The following is a 15,659-nucleotide window of genomic DNA, read 5'->3' as shown; positions in this document are numbered from 1 at the left end:
ATTGTATGTTCTACCTAAATCATGAAAGAAAAATGTTGGGTTTCATGTCCCTTTAAGGAGATACTCTCTGTTAAATTGCTGCTTATTGGCTTGCTCCAGGGGACGATGGCCCAGCATTTGAACATTGGCCAATGTTAGTAGCTGGTGCACATAGTTTAATATAATATACAGGACACATGCAAGAAAAATCACACAAGCACACAGTATATAGGCCGTCTGAAATGCAAAACTTTCAAATTCACTTATGTCCCATTAATGATTTAAGTTGCACAAGAACTAATTTTTAATCAGTTTAATTGCCATTCTTAAATTAAACAAAGTTTTTCTTCGTAGAGGGACATGAAACCCCAAAGGTTTCTTTCATGATCCAGAGAAAGCATGTCATTTTAAACAACTTTTTAATTTACTTCTGTTATCAAATCTGCTTCATTCACTTGGTAACCTCTCTCGAAAGAGCAGCAATGCACTACTGGGAGCTAGCTGGACACATCTGTTGAACCAAAAAGAGGCATTTATGTGCAGCCACCAATCAGCAGCTAGCTCCCAGTAATGCATTGCTGCTTCTGTGCCAACCTATGTATGCTTTTCAACTAGGGATAACAAGAGAATGAAGTAAATTAGATGAGAGAAGTCAATTGGAAAGTTATTTTAAATCCCATGAGTTTCATATCCATTTAAAACTTTATCAAACCCAGTTAAAAAGACTAATAGCTACTAATAAATTTAACGCTAATAAGATAAAGTACATTTTACGATTTTGCACTTTTATGTTTTTACACACAGCTTAACCACTTAATTGCTGCAGAAGATTGTAATGCATCGCTAAGCAAATTTCTATAGTACTCTGTCAACCAAAGGGTGAAATAACTAGAAGCGACTAAACTATTTCCAAAGACTTTGGTTAAATTGGTGCACTAAGAGATTTTGAGTTTTGCGTACTGAATATTAAAGGGTCTGTATATACTGCTGATGTATTTAGCTCAGTGTAAAACAAAGGAAGCAAAAATCCCTAAAATTAAGAGAGAAAAAAAGATCTGCACTAGATATATTGTATGAGCAACATCTGCACTAGATATTCCAACACCTCGAGGAAGCTTATTGAGGCACAGCACGCTCTTCCCTTGTGATATATGCTAGAGGCTGGGAGTGGATCTGACCAGCATGGTGGAACTTGGGGAGCTGATTGCTCCTATGTTTCAGGTGTTTGCTGCATCAATGTTGGCTGGGGCTCCTATTTTGTGTGAGCTATAATGGGCCACACAAGATAGGCGCCCCAGCCAACAGTGGTACAGCAAACACCTGCAACATAGGCGCAATCAGCTCCCAAGTGCCTCTATGCTGGTCAGTTTCACTCCGCTCTTGGCATATATCGCAAGTAAAGATTGTGCTGTGCCTCTGTAAGCTCCTGCCCACACTTTCATCAAGCCAGATAGAGCGCTGCCTATCCAACTTCCGGCTTGGACAGTGTGCTAAGCTTGCTCCTGCATATCTTCAGCATTCTTCCAGAACGGACTGCTCCCTCATTGGCCATGATGCGGCATTCTGGGACTTATACTCTCCAGCTGCGCAGATCCTAGAAAAGATCCAGCCGCTTAATTTTAGGTGCAGCTGGCATCTCTCAGCGGGGACAATTTGGGGGAACCTATGGGTATTTTAGGGACTTCAAACGAGGGCGCCAGGGCCTAATTTAAAAGGGATACTAAACCCAATTTTTTTCTTTCACGATTCGGTTAGAGGATGCAATAAATTTTCTAATTTATTCCTTTTATCAATTTTTCTTCGTTCTCTTGGTATCTTTATTTGAAAAAGTAGAAATGAAAGCTTTGGAGCTGGCCTATTTTTGGTTCAGCACCCTGGATAGTACTTGTTGATTGATAGCTACATTTAGCTATCCAATCAGCCAGCGCAACCCAGGTGCTGAACTTAAAATGGACCGGCTCCAAAGCTTTCATTCATTTCTCTTTTTTTTTATATAAAGATACCAATAGAACTTAGAAAAAATGAAAATAGGAGTAAATTAGAAAGTTGCTTAAAATTGCATGCTCTATCCGAATTATGAAAGAAAAAGATTGGGTTTAGTATCCCTTTAAAGGCACCAGTGGCGCACTGGTGCCCGGGTTTGCCATGCCCTGCATTAAAGGGACAGTCTAGTCAAAATTAAACTTTCATAATTCAGATAGATAGTAGTAGTAGATGGCGCTGGTCTATTGAGTGATTTTCTCTAGTAAGTGAAGAGAAAAAAGGCTTGATGCATATATTGAAGCCAATTAATATGGGTGCAGTATACTCACTCCATAAGATGAATCTTTACAGCTGAAAGGGAACGTAGCGTCAGATGGCAAGAGTCCACATACTGAATTTTCAGGTTTATCCAAAAGTGGACTATAAATGAATAGAGACCCAAATGACAAAAGTATCCAGTGTATAATTGAAAAAATGTAGTAACTTACTCCATAAATAAGGAGATTCCAGCTCAGCACAGCAAAACAAGATCTTGACAATCTTTCAACAAAGGATAAAAGGTTTTATTTGCTCAACGCGTTTCAACGTCTTTATCAAGAGCATACATTAAAACAAGTAAAACAGGTAAGTAAAACCAAGTATACTTGGTCATTTGGTAAGCTGCCTCTTATTCAGTATTTGACTCCAGGAACCTGTGGACTCTTGCCATCTGACGCTACGTTCCCTTTCAGCTGTACAGATTCATCTTATGGAGTGAGTATACTGCACCCATATTAATTGGCTTCAATATATGCATCAAGCCTTTTTTCTCTTCACTTACTAGAGAAAATCACTCAATAGACCAGCGCCATCTACTACTACTATCTATCTATACACAGTCACAAGGGAGAGACTGCAAGAAGGCTGCGGTCTGACCTAAAGGAGAGTATCAGTTCTTAGTTCATTTGTACAGAATATTGTGTGTTTTTTTCCATCTTGCACCTCTGTATATTGTTTTCCTTTTCATAATTCAGATAGGACATGCAATTTTAAACAACTTTCCAATTTACTTTTATCATCAAATTTGCTTTGTTCTCTTGGCATTCTTTGTTGAAAGATAAACCTATGTAGGTTCATTTGGTAAGCTGCCTCTTATCTCAGTGCATTCTGACAGTTTTTCACAGCTAGACAGTGCTAGTTCATGTGTGTAATATATTTATGAGTCAGCACTGATTGGCTAAAATGCAAGTCTGTCAAAAGAACTGGGATAAGGGGGCAGTCTGCAGACGCTTAGATACAAGGTAATAACAGGGGTAAAACGTTTACTAATATAACAGTGTTGGTTATGCAAAACTGGGGAATGGGTGATAAAGGGATCTTTTAAAACAATAAAAACAATACAAATTCTGTAGTAGACTGTCTCTTTAATATCCAAAAATGGAAATTACCATCCAAAAATCAAAGAATTAAAACAATTCTAAAGAAGCAGGGTTGCTCAATGAACTAGGGTCCCATTGTAATGCATGAATCACGTACCATATGTTTGAGTAAATTCCCCAAAATAAGGGACAATCTCTGGGTTTACCCTATACTTTCGAGTCATGAACATCACAATTAAATTACAAAAAATGTCAAGGGCATAGATCCACTCAGCCTCATGACTAATCAATCGATTACCAAGATATGACGCAAAAAGAAAACACAATTAGATATACCCCTACTACAGGGGGTGCAGAGGTTGCAGGTGCGACTGGGCCCCTGAGGGTGGGGGCCCAGCTTTAAAAAAAAAAAAAAAAAAACTACCACTGCCTGCACTGATATCATGTGAGTGTGACATGACTACAGGGGTTAGTGTTTCTGTTTTACCCATTGGTGTTTATGTTGTGTGTATGTATGTATGTGACTGTGTGTGTATTTATGCATGTATGTGTGTGTGTGTGTGTGTGTGTATGTTTGTGGAACCAGCAAATTACAGACCTTGTAACTACAGCATGGGGGGGCAGGGGGTAAACAGTGTCACTATACAGTACCACTATATACAGTATGGGGGGGTGGACCATGTCACCGACTACTGTGGTCACTTTATAAAGTACTGGGCGGGTAAGGTCAGCTCTCTCACCGGCAGATTACAGACTGTGTCACTAACTTACTATATACAGTACTGGGGGGTTAAATAGTGTCACTATATATATATATATATATATATATATATATATATATATATATATATATATATATATATATATATATATATATATATATATATATATATATATAGTTAGTAATAGGGGGTCAGACCATCTCACAGACTGTGGGCACAGGGTACCTCCTTTTGCAGACATGTAATCTGATTCACATTTTTTTCTGTGTTGAATGTAAAAAAATAATAATTTGGGAGCAGGGACCAGCATACATGCATAAAAACAAGAATATTTATTTACTGTAGGATTATTGGGAAATAAAATATTTAAGATGCTCTTAATGTGTTCATTTGCTTGATAATTTCAAATATCACATATAAATTTTTAATTTATGGATGTGGAGCCTTGATGTGTTTTGGCATTTAAATATACGCATGTAACTTCACAGAATCTGGAAGGAATTTCCATCCCACCAGTGAGCACTGCCATTAGATATTTTCAACATTTTCTCTTAATTATGTAAAGCAATATAAAAGTAATCCAACAGAAATAATAATAAAGCTGTGATAAAAAAAAAAAAAAAGTATAACGTGCGTATATATTTATTTACTAAGCTCAAAATACTCAAAAAACTGCTTTTGACATAGTTGGCTATGTTCTCCTCTTACAAATTCTCCAATATTTTGGCATCAGAGACACAGTCCTCTACCTGGTTTACATTTTCCTTTAACAGCATATACTCTGATCATTTGCCTCTTAGTAAGAATACCACACGGTTTGGGTCCCTTGCTATCTTCTATCTCTACATCCTTTCTTGAAAAAACATATACCCTCTTTTGTGTTCTAGAACCAATTATATTATGATAATACCCAAATCTAACTTCCATCTCTTGATATCTCTCCCTCTTTACTCAACCAGATTACCAACTGTCTTTCTACAATTTCCTTTTGGATTTTCTCACAATACCTCCAACTCAATCCGCCTAAATATGAGCTGCTTCTTATTCCACCTCCCATAGACATCTCCATCTCACACCTGACATTCATTTTACAGTTGGAGACTCTATTCTCAACATCTTATTCCAGGTCTGCAGTATTTGCATCACACTTGACTCTGAACTCATATCCCCTCCACATATACAAGAGCTTAGCAAATCCTCCCATTCCCACCTAAACAACATTTCCAGAATTTGCAATATGCTTACTCAGGAAACTACAAAAATACTTTATCCTTAATTTTGTTACATATTGACTACTGCAACCTATTCCAAAACGGCCTTCCAAAACCCCTCTCTCCCTCTAATCTATCATGAATGCTTCAGCTAGACCATTGGTTTTCAAACCAGTCCTCAGGCCTACCTAACAGGCCAAATGTTGTGGATATCTGAACTGGAGCACAGGTGAAATAATCAGCTGATTAGTAACCATGGTTATTTTAACTGCTCTCACCCAAGGTAATCCAGAAAACCTGGACTGTTGGGGAGGCCTGAGGACAGGTTTGAAAACCAGTGGTCTATACTTATTCACCCAAGTCACTGATATACATCAGTTGCTTTGCATCACTCCCACCTATATTTCCTCACTTATCTACAAATTACTCTGACCTAAGTCTCTTTACTTCTATTATCTCTATCTCTCCTGCCTCAAAAACTTCTGACATGCTGCTTCTGTCCTCTGAACTCACTATCCCAATCAATGTGCTGCCCTCTTGTTTTTTTATCCTAGCCAAAATAAATACTGAACTTTCCTGACTTGCTGCTGCAATTATAATCCATGTGATATACTGCCCCAAACTTTAATGTCTCAGTAACCTCATCCTGTAGACTGTAAGTTCTTCGGAGCAGGACCACCTACTCCTGTACTAGTTTGGTTTAGTCTGTTATATATTTGTATTTTGCCACAAATCTTTGTCAATGTATATTCCTACCTCTGTACCCAGCACCACAGAATTTTGTTGCGCTATACAAATAAATAATAATAATAATGTACACAAATAATAATTTATCTCAAACAAAAATAATAAAGTTGCCTCATCTTAGCATCAGATGTCTATCTGCCAAGTGACTGCCATGAAATTAAATATAACTGTAAACTAGTGGATTATTTTAATAATGTAGCCCATATGTTCCTCATATGTCTATGTCAGAAGATTGACTTCTACCTTCTATCATGGATAGGCAACTAGCAGACAATTTCTGTGGTAACCTGCAATCACAAAGCATCTTAAGTATTTTAATTAAATTAACCCTTAACATCATTCTATAACAAAAGCTTTATATGATACCAGTAAAAACATAAGTTCATTACACACATCTGCCATGGCAAAATGGTCCATTTACAGTTTGAGCAAAATGGACTGCGGGTATAATTTTCATCACTAATAAGTGGCACATAAGAAAGCTGGAGAGTCTGATGTTTTATATAAGGACCCATAAACAGTACTAGTAAGGTAAGTACTGTAGTAATGAAAAAGCAACACAAAATAATAGTAAAAATTACATTGAGGTCAAATACTAAATGATTCAGTACTTGAAATGAACCCTGCTGACTTTTCAAGGCTAAATCTGCTAGATATCTGTCCCTAATTGTATGTATGTATCTATGTATGTATGTATGTATTGGGTACTTGTAAAGTACGGCTAATAACCCGTAAGGGTCTCAAGGCGCTGCTCATTTTATCAACCTCGGAAGGATGAAAGGCTGAGTGGACCTCGCCGGGGAACTAACCAGCAACCCTTGGGTTGCTACAGACCTCAGCCACAGTGCCTTAGCATGCTGAGCTATGACATTAACTGACAAGAACTGCAAAAAAAAAACAAAAAAAAAACATAATTTATGTAAGAACTTACCTGATAAATTCATTTCTTTCATATTAGCAAGAGTCCATGAGCTAGTGACGTATGGGATATACATTCCTACCAGGAGGGGCAAAGTTTCCCAAACCTCAAAATGCCTATAAATACACCCCTCACCACACCCACAATTCAGTTTAACGAATAGCCAAGAAGTGGGGTGATAAAAAAGTGCGAAAGCATATAAAATAAGGAATTGGAATAATTGTGCTTTATACAAAATCATAACCACCACAAAAAAAGGGCGGGCCTCATGGACTCTTGCTAATATGAAAGAAATGAATTTATCAGGTAAGTTCTTACATAAATTATGTTTTCTTTCATGTAATTAGCAAGAGTCCATGAGCTAGTAACGTATGGGATAATGATTACCCAAGATGTGGATCTTTCCACACAAGAGTCACTAGAGAGGGATAAAATAAAGACAGCCAATTCCTGCTGAAAATAATCCACACCCAAAATAAAGTTTAATGAAAAACATAAGCAGAAGATTCAAACTGAAACCGCTGCCTGAAGTACTTTTCTACCAAAAACTGCTTCAGAAGAAGAAAATACATCAAAATGGTAGAATTTGGTAAAAGTATGCAAAGAGGACCAAGTTGCCGCTTTGCAAATCTGATCAACCGAAGCTTCATTCCTAAACGCCCAGGAAGTAGAAACTGACCTAGTAGAATGAGCTGTAATCCTCTGAGGCGGAGTTTTACCCGACTCAACATAGGCAAGATGAATTAAAGATTTCAACCAAGATGCCAAAGAAACGGCAGAAGCTTTCTGGCCTTTTCTAGAACCGGAAAAGATAACAAATAGACTAGAAGTCTTTCGGAAAGACTTAGTAGCTTCAACATAATATTTCAAAGCTCTAACAACATCCAAAGAATGCAACGATTTCTCCTTAGAATTCTTAGGATTAGGACATAATGAAGGAACCACAATTTCTCTACTAATGTTGTTGGAATTCACAACTTTAGGTAAAAATTCAAAAGAAGTTCGCAACACCGCCTTATCCTGATGAAAAATCAGAAAAGGAGACTCACAAGAAAGAGCAGATAATTCAGAAACTCTTCTGGCAGAAGAGATGGCCAAAAGGAACAAAACTTTCCAAGAAAGCAATTTAATGTACAATGAATGCATAGGCTCAAACGGAGGAGCTTGAAGAGCTCCCAGAACCAAATTCAAACTCCAAGGAGGAGAAATTGACTTAATGACAGGTTTTATACGAACCAAAGCTTGTACAAAACAACGAATATCAGGAAGAATAGCAATCTTTCTGTGAAAAAGAACAGAAAGAGCAGAGATTTGTCCTTTCAAGGAACTTGCGGACAAACCGTTATCTAAACCATCCTGAAGAAACTGTAAAATTCTCGGTATTCTAAAAGAATGCCAAGAAAAATGATGAGAAAGACACCAAGAAATATAAGTCTTCCAGATTCTATAATATATCTCCCTAGATACAGATTTACGAGCCTGTAACATAGTATTAATCACAGAGTCAGAGAAACCTCTTTGACCAAGAATCAAGCGTTCAATCTCCATACCTTTAAATTTAAGGATTTCAGATCCTGATGGAAAAAAGGACCTTGTGACAGAAGGTCTGGTCTTAACGGAAGAGTCCACGGTTGGCAAAAGGCCATCCGGACAAGATCCGCATACCAAAACCTGTGAGGCCATGCCGGAGCTACCAGCAGAACAAACGAGCATTCCTTCAGAATCTTGGAGATTACTCTTGGAAGAAGAACTAGAGGCGGAAAGATATAGGCAGGATGATACTTCCAAGGAAGTGATAATGCATCCACTGCCTCCGCCTGAGGATCCCGGGATCTGGACAGATATCTGGGAAGTTTCTTGTTTAGATGAGACGCCATCAGATCTATTTCTGGAAGTTCCCACATTTGAACAATCTAAAGAAATACCTCTGGGTGAAGAGACCATTCGCCCGGATGCAACGTTTGGCGACTGAGATAATCCGCTTCCCAATTGTCTATACCTGGGATATGAACCGCAGAGATTAGACAGGAGCTGGATTCCGCCCAAACCAAAATTCGAGATACTTCTTTCATAGCTAGAGGACTGTGAGTCCCTCCTTGATGATTGATGTATGCCACAGTTGTGACATTGTCTGTCTGAAAACAAATGAACGATTCTCTCTTCAGAAGAGGCCAAAACTGAAGAGCTCTGAAAATTGCACGGAGTTCCAAAATATTGATCGGTAATCTCACCTCCTGAGATTCCCAAACTCCTTGTGCCGTCAGAGATCCCCACACAGCTCCCCAACCTGTGAGACTTGCATCTGTTGAAATTACAGTCCAGGTCGGAAGCACAAAAGAAGCCCCCTGAATTAAACGATGGTGATCTGTCCACCACGTTAGAGAGTGTCTAACAATCGGTTTTAAAGATATTAATTGAGATATCTTTGTGTAATCCTTGCACCATTGATTCAGCATACAGAGCTGAAGAGGTCGCATGTGAAAACGAGCAAAGGGGATCGCGTCCGATGCAGCAGTCATAAGACCTAGAATTTCCATGCATAAGGCTACCGAAGGGAATGATTGTGACTGAAGGTTTCGACAAGCTGAAATCAATTTTAGACGTCTCTTGTCTGTTAAAGACAGAGTCATGGACACTGATTCTATCTGGAAACCCAGAAAGGTGACCCTTGTCTGAGGAATCAATGAACTTTTTGGTAAATTGATCCTCCAACCATGATCTCTAAGAAACAACACAAGTCGATTTGTATGAAATTCTGCTAAAATGTAAAGACTGAGCAAGTACCAAGATATCGTCCAAATAAGGAAATACCACAATACTCTGTTCTCTGATTACAGACAGAAGGGCACCGAGAACCTTTGTAAAAATTCTTGGAGCTGTAGCTAGGCCAAACCGCAGAGCCACAAACTGGTAATGCTTGTCCAGAAAAGAGAATCTCAGGAACTGATAATGATCTGGATGAATCGGAATATGCAGATATGCATCCTGTAAATCTATTGTGGACATATAATGCCCTTGCTGAACAAAAGGCAAGATAGTCCTTACAGTTACCATGTTGAACGTTGGTATCCTTACATAACGATTCAATATTTTTAGATCCAGAACTGGTCTGAAGGAATTCTCCTTCTTTGGTACAATGAAGAGATTTGAATAAAACCCCATCCCCTGTTCCGGAACTGGCATAATTACTCCAGCCAACTCTAGATCTGAAACACAATTCAGAAATGCTTGAGCTTTCACTGGATTTACTGGGACACGGGAAAGAAAAAATCTCTTTGCAGGAGGTGTCATCTTGAAACCAATTCTGTACCCTTCTGAAACAATGTTCTGAATCCAAAGATTGTGAACAGAATTGATCCAAATTTCTTTGAAAAAACGTAACCTGCCCCCTACCAGCTGAGCTGGAATGAGGGCCGCACCTTCATGTGGACTTAGAAGCAGGCTTTGCCTTTCTAGCAGGCTTGGATTTATTCCAGACTGGAGAAGGTTTCCAAACTGAAACTGCTCCTGAGGATGAAGGATCAGGCTTTTGTTCTTTGTTGAAACGAAAGGAACGAAAACGATTATTAGCCCTGTTTTTACCCTTAGATTTTTTATCCTGTGGTAAAAAAGTTCCTTTCCCACCAGTAACAGTTGAAATAATAGAATCCAACTGAGAACCAAATAATTTGTTACCCTGGAAAGAAATGGAAAGTAGAGTTGATTTAGAAGCCATATCAGCATTCCAAGTCTTAAGCCATAAAGCTCTTCTAGCTAAAATAGCTAGAGACATAAACCTGACATCAACTCTGATAATATCAAAAATGGCATCACAGATAAAATTATTAGCATGCTGAAGAAGAAGAATAATATCATGAGAATTATGATCTGTTACTTGTTGCGCTAAAGTTTCCAACCAAAAGTTGAAGCTGCAGCAACATCAGCCAATGATATAGCAAGGGTAGAAATAGCCCCATCAATTTTAGGGATTTTGTCCCAAAATTCTAATCTGTCAGACGGCACAGGATATAATTGCTTAAAACGTTAAGAAGGAGTAAATGAATTACCCAATTTATCCCATTCTTTGGAAATTACTGCAGAAATAGCATTAGGAACAGGAAAAACTTCTGGAATAACCACAGGAGATTTAAATACCTTATCTAAACGTTTAGAATTAGTATCAAGAGGACCAGAATCCTCTATTTCTAAAGCAATTAGTACTTCTTTAAGTAAAGAACGAATAAATTCCATTTTAAATAAATATGAAGATTTATCAGCATCAATCTCTGAGACAGAATCCTCTGAACCAGAAGAGTCATCAGAATCAGAATGATGATGTTCATTTAAAAATTCATCTGTAGGGAGAGAAGTTTTAAAAAAATTTTTACGTTTACTAGAAGGAGAAATAACAGACATAGCCTTCTTGATGGATTCAGAAACAAAATCTCTTATGTTATCAGGAACATTCTGCACCTTAGATGTTGAAGGAACTGCAACAGGCAATGGTACTTTACTAAAGGAAATATTATCTGCATTAACAAGTTTGTCATGACAATTAATACAAACAACAGCCGGAGGAATAGCTACCAAAAGTTTACAGCAGATACACTTAGCTTTGGTAGATCCAGCACTAGACAGCGATTTTCCTGTAGTATCTTCTGACTCAGATGCAACGTGAGACATCTTGCAATATGTAAGAGAAAAAACAACATATAAAGCAAAATTGATCAAATTCCTTAAATGACAGTTTCAGGAATGGGAAAAAATGCCAAAGAACAAGCTTCTAGCAACCAGAAGCAATGAAAAATGAGACTTAAATAATGTGGAGACAAAAGCGACGCCCATATTTTTTAGCGCCAAATAAGACGCCCACATTATTTGGCGCCTAAATGCTTTTGGCGCCAAAAATGACGCCACCTCCGGAACGCCGACATTTTTGGCGCAAAATAACGTCAAAAAATGACGCAACTTCCGGCGACATGTATGACGCCGGAAACCGAAAAGATTTTTTGCGCCAAAAAAGTCCGCGCCAAGAATGACGCAATAAAATGAAGCATTTTCAGCCCCCGCGAGCCTAACAGCCCACAGGGAAAAAAGAGTCAAATTTTTGAAGGTAAGAAAAAATGATTAATTCAAATGCATTATCCCAAATATGAAACTGACTGTCTGAAAAATAAGGAATGTTGAACATTCTGAGTCAAGGCAAATAAATGTTTGAATACATATATTTAGAACTTTATAAACAAAGTGCCCAACCATAGCTTAGAGTGTCACAGAAAATAAGATTTACTTACCCCAGGACACTCATCTACATGTTTGTAGAAAGCCAAACCAGTACTGAAACGAGAATCAGCAGAGGTAATGGTATATATAAGAGTATATCGTCGATCTGAAAAGGGAGGTAAGAGATGAATCTCTACGACCGATAACAGAGAACCTATGAAATAGACCCCGTAGAAGGAGATCACTGCATTCAAATAGGCAATACTCTCCTCACATCCCTCTGACATTCACTGCACGCTGAGAGGAAAACCGGGCTCCAACTTGCTGCGGAGCGCATATCAACGTAGAATCTAGCACAAACTTACTTCACCACCTCCATCGGAGGCAAAGTTTGTAAAAACTGAATTGTGGGTGTGGTGAGGGGTGTATTTATAGGCATTTTGAGGTTTGGGAAACTTTGCCCCTCCTGGTAGGAATGTATATCCCATACGTCATTAGCTCATGGACTCTTGCTAATTACATGAAAGAAAGAGAGTAATTTATACTACTAACTTTATGACCGTGACTAGCCTGGTTTTCTGCAGACTAAAGCCCAGATCGGTTCCTCCAAAAAGGGCAAATAGTTGGGTGGAGTTTGGCTATAGAAAAATAATTGCAGAAAAAAATATATTAATTTGTTTAAAAAAAAACACAACTTGGCTTATTTCGTATTCTTTAGCAGCACGGCATACATGTCTTGTAATTGCTAGTTTTTACTGTGCCTTTAAAAGAATTCTACAAATTAGGAGCAATAGGGAAATCTAACTTTTGGTTATATCTGAGAGCAGATCTAGGCATGAAATAAATTGATGATGAAACATTTTATAGACCACATTAAAAATGGATATGCATTGTTTTTCTCACAAATGTTTACATTAAAAATTGCCTACATTACAGTATATAATGAAATGTTTTACAATGAATCCCCTTTCACTAACCTCTCTATTGAACAACTGTATGGTGGATACTGACATAAGGTTGCTGGCATGCTTGTAGTAAATCACAAGAGAAATTAAATGACCACAGTATGTCTTGTAATAATGGCTTCAATCTCATAAAAATATATAGATACAAACCCAATGTTTAAAGATGCTTTTAAGATTGCAGCCAGCATTACATTTTAAAATTGTTATTATGCACAAATACTAGCCACTAATCCACATTCCTGCAGCTATGCCATTTATGATTGCATACCATCTGATTCCCCACTAGGCTAAAGCAGATGGTGTAGAAAAGGGGTTTTATTATACATGTAGTCTCATGTAGGTACAGATTAAACTGAGGGGCTGCATTGCCAGGGTGCTGATTTGATATGGGCATGTTACTGATAGAAGGGTTGCAAAAACATGGGTATAATGTGATGTAGGTGTGTGGCTAACACAAAGTCCACCATAAAGGACCAGGGGTCATATCTGATGTTGTTAGATTGTGTACATAGTGTCTGCAGGGCCATTCATCTAATCTGATTTGGGTAGATGGCTTACATAGGTTTGTAGGGCCTAGGGTCTTATGTGATTTGCGTAGATAGTCTACTCTACATCGTGTCTGCTGGGCAAGAGGTTTTAACTGAAATGGGTAGTTTACATAGTGTCTGCTGAACTAGGGATATTAACTGAGGTGGGTAGATGGTTTACATATTGTCTGCTGGGCAAGGGGTTTTAACTGACATAGGTAGATGGTTTACATAGTGTCTGCTGGGCCAGGGGTACTAACTGAGGTGTGTAGATGGTTTACACAGTGTTTGCTGGGCCATGGCTATTAACTGAGGTGGGACGATGGTTTACATAGTGTCTGCTGGGCCAGAGATCTTAAACAATGTGAGTATTTGACTGCAAGATAGGATATATGTCATACTAATTGTTTTTAAAACAGAATTTCCATCAAAATACTTAATTTGTATTTTTATTTATAGTGCAATAAACCATGTATATGTTCTTTATCAATTATACAACATGATTAAAATGAAATAAGGCTACTATACTGGATCACTTCATAGAATTGGCACAGCACTTATAAAAGGTTGCTGAACCCAGCTGTGGTGCCTCTTTTACATACCTGTAATGTTTTCTCCTAAGATTATATTTATTGATGTGATTGTTTACAATAAACTGTCATAATTTGTAAAATCAGCCTTCTCTGAAAATATGTTTCAATTTATAATAATGTGCTTAAAAATATTGAATCCAATTGTCTTAAGAAAAATGGTACATATAGAAAAAAATATTTTATTTTTCATACAACCACCCCCAATTGTGAAAATACTATATAAAGCACAAACAGAATACCAAGATTTATTTCATGTTCACATATTTATATATACTCCCCCTGCAAAGCATGTTCTAATATGTACAGCCCAACAAATTGATTTTGTATATATACTGGTAATGTATTAGCCCCATGTGGTTACTGTATCCCACTTGTATAAGGAATATGCTGGCAGTTTAAAAAGATAATTTATAAAAGACTGGAAATTATAGCATACTTGCTTACAATGTATTAATTTGCATTAGGTGGGCTACATAAATATTACATTAAATATTGATTGTAAAATTACAATGTGCATATTAAACACACTTATAACCGCTAAATGGCTCTTGGAATTTCAGTTCTCGCTAAAATATGTATGCCAATTATAATTTAACCTCAGTCGTAATAGACAGTAAATTGTTATGTCCGCAATACGTTGTGCTGACATTAGCCACACACGGTATTAGAATTGAAAAGCGGAGCCTCCGTATCTATCGCTCACGGTCATGGCTCAGCCCTGTCATCCCGCGGTAGAAAAATAAAGAATAAAAATCAGAGGACCAGGCCTCCCGTCTGCACCAGTCCGAGGTGCTGCCTTTGTACCCCAAGTGCCCGGCAAGGATACGGCCTCCCCCGGCCCTGTACTCACGGACAGCACGCTCATCCGGAGCGGAGGCTCCAGTACGCACGCCATCTTGGTCATCCCGCCCTCAGACGCACTTTCCACAGCGCCAGATACATAAATACAAATCAGCATATTTGCTGTCGTGGGTGGTTAGTGGGCAGGAAGTAAAGGCAGCTAAGTGCTGTGAATGAGGAGTAATATTAACTGGGTACACAGGGCTTGGTACGCAGAGTGGTAAGGGGGCAATGTGGAAAGTGCAAGCTGGAAACTGGGAGTGATTTTACATAAAATGACAGCTGCTTTTTTTTTTTGAGGATGTACCTACGCAAGGGGTATCTAGCGATACATCTAGACACATTGTAGGAATGCATGTTATTTATTCATATGTATATAGCCTGATTTACATTAAAAGAACAGTAATGTGAAAATTCAAGGGAAATTCCAGTAAAAATTTAAATGCACATAGATTTATTACATCTTTGAGTAGAAACAGTGGCAAAAATGCTTCTAGTAAAAGGCATCACTGTTTTAGTGTTAACATTTTTCTCTGCACTTGCACGTGAAGCATAGCTAGATATTGTCACTGCACTCACATTTCAAATAATGCAGCTGCTCAGATAATCAGTG

At 38.1% G+C, this 15,659-nt stretch overlaps 1 protein-coding gene across 1 annotated transcript in view; it reads right to left on the bottom strand.

Annotated features, from left to right (window-relative positions):
* The window catches only part of ARMC8 (armadillo repeat containing 8), a gene marked incomplete in the record, with an annotated part of 400,143 nt that extends 384,894 nt beyond the window's left edge, over nt 1-15,249 (bottom strand). The window contains 1 exon segment of the mRNA XM_053698755.1: nt 15,057-15,249. Coding sequence (XP_053554730.1) covers nt 15,057-15,164 — 108 coding nt within the window.
* Nucleotides 15,250-15,659: the final 410 nt, after the last annotated feature.

Source organism: Bombina bombina, chromosome 1, assembly GCF_027579735.1.
Source record: "Bombina bombina isolate aBomBom1 chromosome 1, aBomBom1.pri, whole genome shotgun sequence".
NCBI lineage: Eukaryota > Metazoa > Chordata > Amphibia > Anura > Bombinatoridae > Bombina > Bombina bombina.
This window is presented reverse-complemented; position numbering and strand designations above follow the sequence as displayed.